The sequence below is a fragment of the Phlebotomus papatasi genome, chromosome 3 (genome assembly GCF_024763615.1).
Source record: "Phlebotomus papatasi isolate M1 chromosome 3, Ppap_2.1, whole genome shotgun sequence".
NCBI classification, from domain to species: domain Eukaryota; kingdom Metazoa; phylum Arthropoda; class Insecta; order Diptera; family Psychodidae; genus Phlebotomus; species Phlebotomus papatasi.
In genome coordinates, this window is record NC_077224.1 from 29,518,301 (window position 1) to 29,534,844 (window position 16,544).

The 16,544-nt window shown below is 32.2% G+C and overlaps 1 protein-coding gene across 5 annotated transcripts in view; it reads left to right on the top strand.

Moving 5' to 3' along the window:
• The first annotated feature begins 238 nt into the window (after positions 1–238).
• The window catches only part of LOC129807515 (phospholipid-transporting ATPase IF-like), a 31,428-nt gene continuing 15,122 nt past the window's right edge, over positions 239–16,544 (top strand). The window contains exons 1-6 of one of the 5 annotated variants that reach the window (XM_055856826.1): positions 240–381; positions 7,413–7,620; positions 12,378–13,095; positions 13,386–13,800; positions 13,874–14,120; positions 14,178–14,646. In XM_055856826.1, the coding sequence (XP_055712801.1) occupies positions 328–381; positions 7,413–7,620; positions 12,378–13,095; positions 13,386–13,800; positions 13,874–14,120; positions 14,178–14,646 (2,111 nt within the window). In that variant the 5' untranslated portion in view covers positions 240–327. Of the gene's footprint in view, positions 382–6,734; positions 7,334–7,412; positions 7,621–12,377; positions 13,096–13,385; positions 13,801–13,873; positions 14,647–16,544 lie in introns of those variants that run through there. The other 4 variants (XM_055856828.1, XM_055856827.1, XM_055856824.1 and 1 more) reach the window with 4 other exon arrangements.

The window sequence follows — 16,544 nt, forward strand, 5'->3', positions numbered from 1 at the left end:
TTACTTTTAATATTCGCATTGGAAATTCTTGGTGTGTCTCACAGTGATCTTTTGCCAGTTGATCCGGAAGTACTATTGCGCGTTTCAAAACTCTCACTGGAGAAATCCAACACGAAATAGTCAAAGAAAACACAAAATCTTCTCAATGCTGCTCAGCAGTTCTTGTGACTTTGCGTGCTGTGATGTTAGTGTGGATAAGTGGCTTAAATTGTGGACAACGTCAAAAATTTACCATTATAGTTCGAGGCTGGGCACAATTTTAATTGACCCAGCGAATATAAACATTCTAGAGAGAAGGATCAAGTAGAAATCTGCCCGGAGACTCCAATGAAACACTTCTCTCTCGAAAACACGTTTATGTTCTTATGGAAATTTCTCAATGTAAGTAAATCCTCTGGGAAGACATTCTGGTGTAACATCATCTTTACGTGTCACGTGACTAAGTCACGTGACAACTAAAGTTATGTGAATCAAAATTCCTACTCTACACATCCTCAAAAAATAGCAATTTTTTGTCATATACAAAGTTACTCTGAAGAGCTCTAAAGTGGGTATTATGTCCCTTAAATGGGATACTTTTGAAATTTGGTGGCAACAAAAAAAAGGAAAGAGACCCTTAATAGGATTAGCTGTGTAGGTGTTACTATAAGAATCACTCTAATCCTCTCAGTTGTTTGCAGAGAAGTCCATTGAGGGCAACAAATAGTGCTAATTCCATTTTCCTCAATATATATATTCCTTAAACTTTCCGTCTGGGTAGACGTTTTTGTGCGATACAATCCAATTCTTGTAATGCTCCATGTATTTACAGACGATTTTTCATGGAATATTTAATCCAATTGGACATACTAAATAATAAACGTATGTGTTTCAGAGTAATACAAACAAATAGCTTATGATTTTGGATTCTCAAAAGACTATAAAGTTTTTATATGAGAACATAAAGGTTCTTTTTAGAAGTTATAAAGAGCCTAATTAACTAAAAATTTAACTTTGATTACATGTCAATAATACGAGAATTTACATATGACATAATCATATGTTCTGAATTACAAAAAAAAAAACTTGAGACAGGTAAATAGAACATTCAAAATAAATTATAGTGAAATGTGGTGAAAAATTTGAATTTTCCAATTTAATATAAATGGTTTTAATAAGGCATTCAATATTGAGCTTGTGTTTAAATATAGGTTGAAGTAACCCCTTTTGGCCATATAAATACTTTTGGACATCTAAAATAAAATAACTAATTCATTACATTTATGAATAAGTGTAACTATAACACGCTTAATATGTTTCATTCTAATATTTACATATTCTAATATTTATATATTAGTCATTATATCTCGTATTTAATTAAGAACCATTTTAAAACAAGTGCCCAAAACTACTTAAACTACTTAAAGGAAAAAAAAATTTTTCAATTCTATTTACAAAAAAAAAAAATCTTAAAAATCCCATATATACATTAAAATAGATATTGCTTCAAAGCACCTCTGTACATCAATTCATTTTATTCTTACACCAATTTCAACTTACGAGGCCATTAAAGTTTAAAGTGCCCAAAGGGCTGATTCCTACCCTATCACGAAATAAGTAAATTCAAATAAATTGATTTATTATTTATCATAATCTATAGCAATATAAATCTTTGAATTATAAAATCAAATAGGGTAAGTGTGTCAAATTCCGGCCAGCTTGCAATTTCGGCCACTTTTTTTGTTCCTCGAATTTCCATGAACTTTTAGATTTTACGTACTCTAGAGATTATACAATGCAAAAGAATAACAAAAAATGTAGCTTCGACAAACGAGACAAAGGCATTGGAAGAATTCCCGAAGGGAATGAGAAATGAGGAATGAATGTATTAAGAATTATTTTAGAGTAAATGAAAACGCTAAACTGTTCACAAGGTTCCAAGCAACACTCTTTCAGTTGAAAGAATAAAAAAACTCAATTTGAATTTAAAAACTTACATTTCAAACTTGAGACTTTGACGCTTGCATGCAACTATGCCGAAATTTGGCGCACTTACCCTAATCCCTTTAAGTTTTCTTTCACTCATTTTATAGACGATTCACAATCCAGTTACAGATTTTAGATTTAGACGTTTATAGTAAAATATATAAATCATAAATCCAATATATAAATCGTATAAATCGCAAAATATCTGCTCGTATTCAGATATAAATATTGTATGATTTGTAAATTCTTTATAGCTTTTAACATTAATTTTCAGAAAAATAGGATTTATATTTATTCAAATAATGAAATTAAATTTTGGATTTTTATGAAATTCTTGATTTTTTCACTTTTCTTTCAGGCTTTATATTTCAAATTTCAGTTTATGAATTATCCCATATATTTTTTATATCTGTGACATAATATTTTTAAAGTAATTCTATATAGGTAAATTATAAAGTCTAGCGCTTCCTTGAACGCTTCACGTACGAAACCAGTCCAGCTTGTGAACTACATAATTAAATTTAAAAGCAACTTTGAAAAAGTTAGAATAAAAAAATCTTGAACAAGAAAAATATCCTAGTTTAAAACTAAAGACTTTATACAATGCGCCTTTTCTTACTTCATTTCGCATTTTTTTTTTAAACCAAGCAACGAAAGGATTTCAAAAAATTGACGCATTAAATGGGTAAATTCAATGCTCTTTTATATGGGATAGCTAACTAAAAAATTTTAACAAAATATTGATAAACAATCTGAAGCTAGTTTCTTTGTATAAAGTTGAAGGGTTTGCGATAGGTCTATCGAAGATTGGATAAAAATTATACAAAGTTCATATTATAAAAATACAACATTTGAACAATATTTTTTTTTTAATTTGTATTTAAAAATTTTAAAAATTACCCATTGATTGAATCCTAATCTTTGGAGATCTTTTTGCAAAAACTACATTTGCGATAGTAAGCAAAACTCTTATTTGTAAATTCGTCTGAAATAAAAGAAAAAGATATGTATTCCCTTTTGCAACTGAGTAAAACTCGTATTTGAACGAAGGTTTTTTGGAAAAAATTAAATTAGAATTTTTGGGAGATTTTTGTTTTTAAAAAAAGGACAATTTATACGACATGTTTCAGATCGTGTTTCGTCTTGTAAAGTAAGTTGTCATCAAGAAAAGAAAAATCCTTCGATTGAATACTGAAACAGTATTATCTTAGGAAAACCATACAAAATTGCAATGAAACCTGTGCATTACTTTTTTGGGAAATTTTGCCTCTATACTAGTTTGAAAATTTATGTTTTCTAAAAGAAAACTATTAAATTTTACGCTTTCAACTGATACATATATTACTAAAGGTTTTATCTCTTATTTATTCCGATTAATTTCAAACTTCAGAATGTATTTTTGGATAAATCTCAAGCAATTTTTTTTACGACCAGAAGAGCTGAGAAACGTCTTCTAAATTTCCCTATTCGGATTAAATCTGTGGAAATGAAATGGACTAAAGCTATAAAATATCTTGGTATGATTTGGATCCCAAGCTAACGTACAAAGACCATATTAATTGTACTATAAATAAGTCACTAAAGGCCCTTAGAATAGTTTAACTGTTGAACAATAGGAAATCGAAACTCTTCACCAAATTATTCGAAATAAATTCTTAAAAATTGTCTACAAGAAACTATGGGACTTCTCTAGTATAAAATTTCATTAGATTGCCAAAACTCCCTTTTTATAAGCCCAAATTTCTTTGAAAAAAAATTTCTTCTGTAACATTGGGACCAATTTTCTTCAAAAATTGCTTTTTTGAAGGAAATTGAATGCAGTGCAGTGGGTGTAAATTTTGTCAAAAATGCGATTATTGATAAAAATTACTCCTAATGTGTAGAGGCCTTAATGCAAAACCTCGATTGTAAATAAATTTTTAAATAGCATCATTTGTATAAAACACATAGGGTAAGTGTGCCAAATTCCGGCCAGTTTGCAATTTCGGCCATATTTTTTGTTCCTCGAATTTCCATGAATTTTTAGTTTTGGGATACTCTTGAGATTGTACAATGCAAAAAAAAAAAAACAAAAAATGTCGCTTCGACGAGCAAGATAATCTGCAAAAGACATTGAAAAAATTCTGGAAGGACAAGGAACTATGAGAATGAAGGTGGCCGAAATAGGCCACCAATGCTATGTCTACATTTTTATTCATTTTAAAATGTATTAAGAATTAGAGAAAATAAAAATGATAAGCTGTCTGCAAGGTTCCAAGCAACACATAAAAGAGTAACAAAAATATTCAATTTATATTAAAAATATTACATTTCAAACTTGAGACTTTGTCGATTGCATGCAACTATGCCGAAATTTGGCACACTTACCCTATCTGTCTCATATTAAAATCAGTAAAGCACAATATTATCTCGTCCTTAATACATTTTACTTAATTTCTTATTTTCTTATATAATTCAATTATTCTTTACAATGTATTTAAAGTTGAAGCAAGTCAATCATTTAGAACACTTACTATAGGTAAATATGTATGTTGTAAATGTGCAAAAGGTAGCTCAATAAAAACTTTCTTTAAAAGTAATTTTGAATCGTAGAATTCTTAGACCCACGTAACCTCTTGAGTCTCAATTTCTCAATGTTCTATAAACTGATAAATTTAATGATTTATGTACTTTCTCGAGTATACAAAAATATACATATCACACTAATATTTGAAGGGTTATTGTTTATCATTTTTAACAATTTATTTTTATCATTTATGTACAAAAAAACTGATTTTTTTATATACATAAGAAAATTTAAATGAAAATCTAGGAATATCTTTTTCAATGTCCTGTTCAAAGGATGATAATTGATGATTTAAATTTAAATGGATTAGTAGAGGGGAAGGTGGGGTTACATTGAAAACGATATTCTTCGCATATTTATAAAGAATGCTGGGTTTTAACGTAATAAAACAATTATTGTATATCTAAATTAAATTATTTCTAATACTAGCTTGTTTTAGAAATATGCGACAAATAATGTTTTCCATAAGTCTCCAATTTAAATGTAGCCCCATCTCCCCCTACATGATTTATCATTTATTGCGTTCAATCAAAAATTTAGAAATTTTTTTTTACCAAAGTATTGAAGGCACTAAAAAGGGGTTTCCTCTGTCCTCCTTCCGGTAGAATAACATTATGAGAATAAAATTTAAATTATATCTCTAAATTCGATAAAACGCTACTTACAACTTTTCCCAGAGGTAGGGTAACGTATGGTATTTCGGGACACTTTTTAGCACATTTAAGTTTCAAACAGCTTTACGACTTCTCAAATAATTTTTTTCTTTGTTGATACAAATATTTATGTTCCTTAAGCTATCCAGAATAATATTCTTATCGAAAAATGTTGAAAAATGCATAATTTTTAATACAAAATAGCAAAAAATGTAAAAAAAGTAAGAGTGGTATATTTCAGGACAGTTGGGTATTTCGGGACAGACAAAAGTCGCTATTATGCAAATAAACTTCACCAAGCCTGATTATTTACCTTTAAGTAGAAGTTCTAAACTTCACTCTTTCATAAAAATTTTGTTTAAATTTCACTTTTAAAGTGATTTAAATCGAAAAAAACTAAGCACTGTTTGTGTTGACGTCTGCAAAATTGACCACACTGAAAATCTTGTAAAAAGTGAAATGTGACACTCACAATTCACGCATATTTTATGCTTTAAATTAAATAAAATTTCAGAAGTTTTATGTTTATCTGATACGTAAAGAGCTTAATATTTCATATAGAACTTAAATATAATTAGAAAGCAAATATTTATAAGATTTTTGATGTGTCCCTTTTATACCCATATTATGTCTCGAAAAGAATTTTGTCCAGAAATACCACACGTTACCCTATGTTTTAACCCTTTTTTAGATCAAATACGTCAATGAAAATGATCTTTGGTTTGAGACTTTAAATAATCTCAGTTGTTCTTTTTATCACAATTTTCTTAATTAATGCCGTTAATTGTTAAAAATAGGGGGGAGCTGGGGCTACTTTGAGCTGTGGGGCTAGATTCTTATACCTACTCTTTCGTATATTTCTAATGGAAGCGAGGCCTTATAATAAATTATTTTATTTAGTTCCGCAATCGTATTGTAAAGCTAAATTATGTCACGATAAAGCCAAGTTTCCTTTATAGAAATGAATGAAAAAATCGCATATCAATGTAGCTCCACAGCTCACCCCCTCCCCTTATTTGAAAAATCTTCAATTAATACATTATAATTTCATGAATGAGTATCTTCTGTTATGGACTAATTTTTGAGAAGCACTGAACTAGTAAACATTTTTCTATTCGTTACATTCATCACTTAAATTGTTGTGTATAACATGAATGGTTGATATTCAATTGGGATTGTTTTACGGAAAATTACACAAAAATTCACACAAAATTATTGACATTACTCTCATGAACAGTTTTGGGGAAGCAGTTATGTGGGAGAAAATTAGAAGAGAAACTGGTTCTGGGGGTTCTGGGATATATATAGGAAATTCTTGAATGGTTTGTGTGAAACACTCCTTCTTGTCTTGCAATCAATTCATCGAATGATTCTAAATCATGGAGCAAATATTGGAGAGTAATATTAGAGTTATAACAGTGCTGAGATTGTGGTTGCACATTGTGATTTCACGACTGATTGAGTGTATTGTGTTGCGAAGGAGGGAGAAGCGATAGATTAGGTGGTCGCCACTGATAACACTTTGCCACTTTTTATCCAAGATTCAGTTGATTTTGGGGAGGAGGTCGCGCAACAGGTGGTTCGTTTGAGTGCCAAAATTTTGTTCCGATACTCCATTCAGGGGGTTTATTATATCGTTTTTTTTTCGGGAGTGGCAGCAGTCAAAGGACCTCCGATTTCTGGTTTTGGCCCAGGGTCAAAAGTTGAACAAATATCAAACACCTGTGGCACCCGTGTATTATTTGGTCGAGTGCGCGGAAATTACCAACTCAATGTGCTTCACAACAGACCTGAAAATATGTTGCTTTTTGTAGAATAATTGTATTTGCCCAACTCATTCTTACACAGTGAATTGAAGATATATTGATGTTGTGTTCTGTGAGGGAGGAAGAGAAATGAAAAGTCTCTGCGTATTTCGAATTGATGTTTCCAAGCTTGCCCAGGGCAATGGGAAGTTTTTGTGAAAAGGGTTGAATTGATTTTGAATTTCATTTGAAAAAAAAAAGAATAAATTGATGCTCAATGTCAATTAAAGTGCATTGCTTCTGCAAAAAAGAGGGATTCAGTTGCATTTGGCGTGGAAAAGTGCAGATGAATTATGTCACTTTCCGTTGGAACAGTCTACACGAGACCTTGGTTCTGGAAGAAGGTCTCTTATATGCGTCTGCCAATTAGTAGCTATATATGTCTCTGTGCAAGAGTTTTCACATGTTGATTTTTCTCAACAGGGAAATCGCGTCGCAGTTCAAGGAGATTCCCTCACAATCCACATCGGAGGCGATCAGAATGACAAGAAGGCCTTCGCTAAGCGCAAAAATCGCATCAAATCCACCAAATATACCCTCATCACCTTCCTACCGCAGAATTTACTCGAGCAATTCCGCCGAATTGCCAACTTTTACTTTCTTGTCATGACCACAATAGCACTTATTATTGGTAAGTTCTGCATGGGGATAGAGACATAGTTCAGGGGTTTATCATTCCTAACGGTTCAAATTGTTATCTTATCTTCGCGGAAAACTGGGACGAGTCACTATTGATAGTAGCGATAAGAATGAATCAGAAAGCAAATTTGGGTATTATGTAAGATTTTTTTTATCGTAGATTCTTCCACATTTTCAGTTTGTAGATGTTTTAGGAATGTATTTTAAGATTTCAAAATATTCTTATGCTTGTTATCAAAATTCCACCTCAAATTGACGTGAGGCAAAAAAGTTTATTGAAGCGATAAATTTGAAATATTCTCTTTAACCATCATATCAAAAATACATTTTAAAAATCCTTGTTAATGTCTAGGACGATAATAATTTATGACGATTTTATTAATGATTTATATCTTATTAAATTGCAGTTCGAGACGGATCTGTTAGTTTTTTTTTTAATTAATTAAAAAAAAATAATTTTATTAATTTTAATTTTATATTTTAATTTTAAATTTAAATTTTTAAATATTTTTTTTATTAATTTTAATTAATTTTATTAATTTAAGCTGTGAAAAGAATAAACCTCGTGGTTTTTGAAATCCACAAACAGTGGTCTCTGCCAAACTTTGATCAATAAATCTTCACTAAACTCGCAGAGATCAAAATGATACTTATCTAATGGCCTCTACACAACAGGAGAAATTAGTGTCAATACTGAAAGGTTTTTCCTACACAAGTGTAGGGAATGTGCTTCATGGACATAATTTTGTCTAGTATGTAGAGTGCATAAGAAAAACTCTTCAATATGGACATAAATCTATCTAGTGTGTAGAGGCCATAAAAAATAATTATTTTACACAGAAAAAAAATATTTTGTAAAATTGTTCGTAAATGTTTGTGAAATCCTATGGCAGACTTACGAAATGCTCGTAAATTGTCTAACCCACAAACAAGTTCGTAATATTTTGTACTTTTTTCACAAACATTGTTCGTAAAATGATTATTTGACGAACACTTGTACTTTTACAAACATTTGTTCGTAAATATTCGTAAACACACAAAAAATGTTCGTATTTGTTCGTAAATTTTTGTTTGTCTGGCAAAAATTTAGGAACAAATGACAAAATTTTAAGAACATTTTTTTGTGTGTTTACGAACATTTACGAACAATGTTTGTAAAAATACAAAAAATGTTTGTCAAATAATCATTTTACGAACAATGTTTGTGAAAAAGTACAAAATTTTACGAACTTGTTTGTGGGTTTTATGATTCACAAGCATTCCGTAAGTCCTCCATAGGATTTCACAAACATTTACGAACAATTTTACAAAATATTTTTTCTGTGTATTCTTTGTGTATCTGTGTACAAATACAGCCTTCCTTGCTAAAATACTTCAACTCAATAATACTTAGATTAACTAAACTTCCATGAAATATATACTTTTGCAACATTTTTTTCTCTGTACAACTTTCTTATAAATACTTATGGGAAATAAATGGGTGGTTTAATACTTCAGCGGTAAAACGGGACCCAAAAGCCTCAAAATACTCCTGGATCGACTATGTACGGACTGGAAGAGTACAATATCTGATGAGAACGGATTAAGACCTTTTTCGCTTCTACCAATTTTTATTTGCTCCAATGTTTCGGGAATACGATGTCCTTTGGTTATACTTAAAAAAACGAATATTCTAATTTTTATAAAAGTGTTACAAAAATAGTTCAAAACGTTTTGTAGACCTGGCGAAGGAGACATCGTATTTCTGAAACGTTGTAGTGAATAAAAATTTCTTAATCGTCTTAATTCATTCTGAACAGATAATATTTCTGGTTCATTGAGGAATATAGAGCATTACTGGTTAAACCGCATTGAAGCTTGATAGCACAACAATTGTGAACTATGTCAAGCTTACAATTTTATTAGGGGAAAGTGGTCTGCCTTTGAATGCGGCAGCCTTTGAATATCGTAATTTTTTCACTTTTCTTTAAAGCATAAATTCTTTTCTATTAACTATTAGATAGCTATTCATAATCCTCACAAGTCATCAAAAAATGCAGACCCTAGCTCTTATTTTCTAGATGCTAGGGCAAAAAAACGAATCTGAGCTCTAAACTGTAATTTTGATGTTCCACAATTCATGTGTTTTTTCATAATTAAAATAATTTTTCGAACAAATCTTCTATTGTGAGTCATAGAACGTTATTTTTGGATGGTATTTCTCCAAATACATTTTGATTCAGATGAGACAAATTTTGTGAGTGATAAAAGTTTGCAAATATTGCTCTGCGGCAGCCTTTGAATCTTAATGTTGTGTGTCTTTGAATCCTCTCTTTCCATGCATTGAAACATCTGACAGCTTCCTGTCCGGGAGCAGAATAGAACTCCTACTTTGGTCTGGCGAATGTCATACAAATACTTATAAAATGCTATCTTGCTCCGACCGGGATGTTTTAAACTGACAATTGGCAACTTCAATGGCGTTTTATTACAAATTTTCAAGTGAAAAACAGTGCTTCAGAAAAATGTAAAAAATGTTGTTGTATAATGACTTTTGACTACAGTGGTGGTTATATTGAGTGCATTAGGGTTCATGCTAATCAATTATGGTCCGTTTAATGTTACAGCCCTAATATTCTCAGTGAAAAATTAAGATTCAAAGGCTGCCCAAACACATTTAAAGGCAGACCATGCAGGCTGCCTTTGAATATATCGACATAACATTTTTAAGTTCCTCACCAGGAAATACTGAGGACTTGCGAGTCCTGAATGGGGTAAGCATAGAAGCTCAATGAACAAGAGAATTTTTTGGTGTAGTGCAAAGTAAAACTCATGTTGTAGTTTACTCTGAAAAAAATCTCAAATTTTGAACATCATTTTGCGTTCAAAGGCAGACCACTTTCCCCTAGCCGTATAGCATCATCATAATTTTTAACCGCTTATTTCTACTCGGGTAGAGGGCACAGAACATCCATGTTAACAGCCCATGCCTATCGATCCTCCGTCACTTCAGAAAAATGTTTACGTTCGATGCCATGGCGCTTCAAGACAAGATTTTGAATTTGATTCAGCAACATTGTCCTAGGTCTTGCCCCTAGGTCGAGGTCCCTCCACAACGACTTGCAAAACTTTTTTGGGAAACTTTTTAATTGAGTTAAAGTTATGAAAAAAATGTAATAATTTTGTATGGGTTATTTTATAACAGAATATACAAAATAGAATTTTCATTTGCCCTTAAAAACTGTTAAAACGAATGAATGGACTAATAAGGGTGTATTGTTTAGTAGGTAATTGTCAACCTGAAAAAGTTCTACTGAAATGAAATTGTTATGATAATATTGTCTTGAACAAACGTATGCAGTCACAAAAACATGCCTTAAATATTTAAATAGATCAATAAAAAGTCAGATAGGATGGGAACTACTAAAGAAATTTATTTTTTGGACTCATCTTCAGAAATATGATTAAAGTAGGTGACATTGTTAAGAAACTCTCATACATAATATCAAAAATATAGCTTAGATTTTTGGAGTAGTTATATGATAAGTTTTTCTTGTACTACTTGCCTAGGCTATAACTGATTAGTCCATTAGTGTTTCAATTAATAAACCCCTTAGCAATTTCTTGTGAATCCATTCAAATCAACTACATTTGTAACCGAGTGAGTTGTGATATAAAGACCAAGATATATCGTAAAATCAATTCAAATTTGAGCAATTTTGTGAGTGTATAAGCGACTGGAAAGGGTCGATGGGTCAATAGTGATCGTCACATAAATTGACAATCATCTTCAGACTCAGTATATCAAAATACGACGGAGAGATCGATTCGCAAAAAATGTGTGTATATCTACCACAACACTTTCGATTGTAGTTAAATTTCGATTAGAGCATAATTTGCATTACTAAACATTTGAGACACGGGCAGAAATTTGTCGTTGTGCTCAATTAAACTCCTCCTTTTCAGATCGCGAGAAGTGTTTCTAATTGGAATTTATCATTTATTATTCTTTTAAATTCTTATACGGCTATATAGTACAAATTGGTTGCGCTTTTGAGGTTCAATGTCAACACTTACATCAGCGTCACTCGTGAAATTTAGTAATATATTGCGATAAAGTGTTCAGTATTGATCTCTATAAGTCTTGTTGTAAATACTAATTAACACATTCGGTGCATGGCTTCAAAGATAAAACCCAAAATTAACGGCTATTATTATTGTTACACATGTATAAGCGCATTTACTTAATAGATTTGAGGAAATGTTACGTTTTAATTTTATGCTTCCCAATGGCAGCTCTATTCATTAGACTTCGCAAGAACAGTTTCGTGGTCAAAGTGAATGTTGCTTTACCAAAAGTTTCTTTATGCAAGAGAGTGTCCCTTGAGCAAATTTACACACTTCTTATTCTTCCGGCATGTTAACACTTATTACTTGACTCATATAATTAAATAAATATTTGTTTATGCACCACATAAAAAAATTGTTAACATGACTATCATATGACTAAGATTTTGTCCAAACTATCCAGAAATATCAAAAGTGTACTGTCTAAATTCTTTTCTAATTATTTACATCTTCAGATTACTTTCCTTGCAATTTTTAAAATTCAGTTTGTGCGACGAAGCGCATCAATTTTTTGCTCATTTATCGTTAAATTATAAACATAAAATTAGTTTAAAGTAAGAGTTTTATCTATCAAGGATATAGTCATATATATATAGAAGTGTGGAAAATATATACTAATGGGTTAATACTGAATTTCTTCAGACAGTCCGGTATCTCCCCTGACATCACTAATACCTCTGGTGTTCGTCATATCCGTGACTGCTATGAAGCAGGGCTATGAAGACTACCTACGTCACAGGGCAGATAATATGGTGAATTACTCACTTGTCACAATTATTCGGAATGGGATTGAGATGGATATCAAGTGCCAGAACATCGTTCCGGGTGATCTCGTGAAAGTTGTGCGAGATTGCGATGTTCCGTGTGATTTGGTTTTACTCAAATCCTCAGATCCTCATGGGAAGTGTTACATTACAACGGCCAATCTCGATGGTGAGTCAAATCTCAAAACACTTACTATTCCTAGAGGATTGCCCGGAGTGGATATTGATCGTCTGCGAACTCTGGGGATTATTGAATGTGAGTATCCAGTAACGGATCTCTACTCCTTCAACGGACGTATTGAACTATCTGAAAATGTGGTTGGTCAGCGAACATCCGCTGTACCAGATCTTAATCTGGTCAACAACAATGTTTTGCCCCTAATGGCAGAAAATTTGCTGTTGCGAGGATCTCGAGTGAAGAACACAGAATGGGTCATTGGATGTGCAGTTTATACTGGTCAAATGACAAAATTGGCACTGAATAGTAAGGTGACCAAGTATAAAATGAGCTCAAGTGAGAAGTTCATCAATAAGTTCCTGATATTCTTTCTCATTTTACTTATATCTATCGTTACCATCTCTTATTTCCTGAAGAGGTAAGTTACTTAAGGTAAAGTGCCCTCAGGTCGACCGGTTGCTCTATTCGACCGGTAGAGTTATTTATTCAATTTATTTATTATTTGCACTAATATTTGGCGTATGATCTAACATTAATAGGTCAATTATTCCATAAATAAATACGAATCAGTGACAATTTTTATAGAAATTCATCATTAAAACATTCAAATATTGAAAACCGGTCGAGTCGAGAAACCGGTCGACTCGAGGGAACTTTACCTTATATTGAACATTTAAATATTGATATTAATTTTTTTTATTCTTTTAGATTTTTTGATATGTATCGGCAAGAGCACAATTGGTATCTTGGTGAAATGGTTGCTAACTATCAAATTTCACAGTTCCTTCAAGATTATTTCTCGTTCCTAATCCTCTTCAACTATTTGATCCCAATTTCACTTTACGTCACTATAGAAGTGCACAAGTTTCTTGGTTCCTTCTATATGGAGTGGGATGAGGAGCTATACGACGCAGCAACGAATCAACCTTGTATCGTCAATACTTCTGATCTCAATGAGGAACTTGGCCAAGTAGAAATCCTCTTTTCGGACAAAACGGGTACCCTTACGAAGAATGAAATGATCTTCCAACAATGTTCTATTAATGGTCGAAAATTTATGCAAAAGAGAACAGGATTGCTTGAGGAAGGAAAGCATTTAATACTGAAACTTCCGGAATTTAAGGTAATTTAATGTACAGAATACAAAATTGAGTGAGAGATTCTGTTTAATAAAGCCTATATATATTAAAAAACAGGAAGATATCTTTGGCTTCTTTGAAGCCCTATCAGTGTGTCATACAGTTCAAGTGGCCGGATGCGAAGATGCTGATGTTGAAGCTTCGCATGATATGCCACTAATACAGAGCGATGAGACTGATCATATCACAGCTAGTGCCTTCACATTTGGTGATAATTTCACGGATATCAGTGAGGAACGCGAAGAATCACCAATTCTCGAGATTAATGGTGCAAACGGTGAGGCGGTCAACTACAGCGTTAATGGTGACATGAATCCACTCTTAAATAACCAATCAACTGACACCGATCAACATTTTCTAGGCTACAATAAATCCCTCCACCATCACAAAGTCCAACTCCTTCCCTCACGTCCGTCCAGCGAACACCTACCCAATGTAGCAGCTCTTATTATGGAGAGCAAACCCAGGCCATATAGTGCTGTTGGTATGGATAATGCCAGCTTTACCAACATGCACGAGTTCACCTTCACGCCACAACCGCTCAGCCGACCCAACTCTCATGTTGACCTCAAGAGAACCATTTCCACAGACGCAGAGCATCACAAAACGCACCGACGGACGCAATCCTACAATCTCCCACCTAACAAAGCCAATGCAGCTGTGTCTGTTGTCAGGACACCATCCAAGGTGTCGAGGCAGTCAAGTGTGCGAAGTATTGTATCCCAAATGAATTCCAGGGAGTCTTACGCAGCTCCACAGCACACAGAAGCAGCCAAAATTGAGAGGAATGAATCAATTTACAGAAGAGGAGTTATTCAATCCGTCATTGAGTGAGTATATTTAAATTTTGTTTAGAATTAGGATGGCTATCCTTAAAATTATCAAAAGAATAAGGAAATTTACATATTACGTGTCATAATTTATAATTTTTTCTGTACTAATCAAAAAAAAAGTTCTGAATTAATTTATGACTTCTACAAAAAAAAATGGTCAATCAGAGTATTATAATCCACAGCTCATTTAACAAAGAGTCAGTTCAATGGTCTTTTGCACAATATTTTATGATTTTTTATCTTGAAGTTTTCATGTATACAATATAGGTTCATTATTTGTATATTCACTTACTGTATATTAAATATGTAGAGCATAATACTTTTTAAAGATAGATAACTTTTAATTTATATTCTACTCTTAAGATCTTACTATCTTTTCTCAATAGTAATATATAATTTATTCTTTTGATTTTGAATCGAGACCACTTAGCTTATTGTTTTAGCTTACAATGACTTCTATTTTTTTTTTTAATTAAAAATGTCTACACATAAGGCAAATTTATTGCAATATTTGCTATCAATATGTGATATTGAACTGCAATGCAATATTGAAGAACATTTTTCCAGTTTGTAGGCAATTATTTAACCCATTCAGTCAATGTACCAAAAATACTTGAGATAGAATGTTCATATTTTGGGATAAGTTTCTTACAGATTAATAGATGAATTTTCTGAATTTTTTTTTTTTATCTATTATGTGGGCGAGGGGAGCCGCTGTCGAACACACGCCTTAACGGTCACTGAATTTAACTTCTTTACAGTAATTCATTACAAACTCTATTGATTTAGATAGAGTAACTATCCAAGAAAACACATTGGCAACCAGAATTCAAATCAGAAAAGAGGATGAAGGCTAATTTTAACAGATTCGACGGGATGTCGAATTTTCCGTCCGCCATTTTGAGCAAAAATTTTGCATGACCTTCCGCGAAGCAAGAAAACAATAACAAAATGTATTTTCATCTCTGTCGAACTATTTTTCCCAAGTAATTGAAGAACTAAAGTTATTAAAAATCCATTCCCTACAGCAATTTGGATAAAAATTGCGCAGGAATAAATCATCTAAAATCACTCAATTTGCGTATGATGTATAGGTAAGGAATGGGTTAAATCGTTTTAGAATATTTGTTACAATCTAATCATGTAATCCCGTGTAAGAAGAATTTGCTTAGTGCGTTTGTAATGCGCCCAGGAGCGTCTTCCCCGCAGTGTGGATGCTTCTTCCGTACTCCCGAAGTTTTTGGGCAGAAGTGATGCATTTTTTCGTTAAATTTTATTCCATGTGAAAATGTCTTTTTTTTTCTAAATATTGAGTTGTATGCACCGGATGAGACTTGAACTCACAACTGTGAGAATCGAGTCAGAAATCTCATCAGTCCAAGACCCAACGGTCTTATCTATCGCGCGACTGAGATCCCCTGAATAGGCAATTACTTCAATATTTTGTTTCAAAATTCGCTTCAGTATTAAAATTTAAATGTTACATTGAAATTTTTTTACGACAATAATTTGTCTAGTGTGTAGGCAGCTTAATACATCCCGATCAAATATTGCAACAAGGCTCCTACTGAATTTTATATGTTTTTTTTTAATCTCACATTTACTAAGGTGGTATAAACCATCTTGAAGAAGGCGTACCGCAGAATAGTTTAATCTTTTAATATACAATTTATATAGTCATTTCCCCTATCACAAATTCAAAATTTAAACTCAACTAAATTTAATCTTTATTTTTTACCGTATCATACTTAACACATTGAAATCTTAATGCGATTTACATTAAATTGTCGCTAATGAGAGTTCAAATTTGAGATTTGTATCTTTGACTCTTTCGTTTCCTTTGGAACTCCGGACATCGAAAGAAAATACTCTACATAATATAAAATGTATAAAAT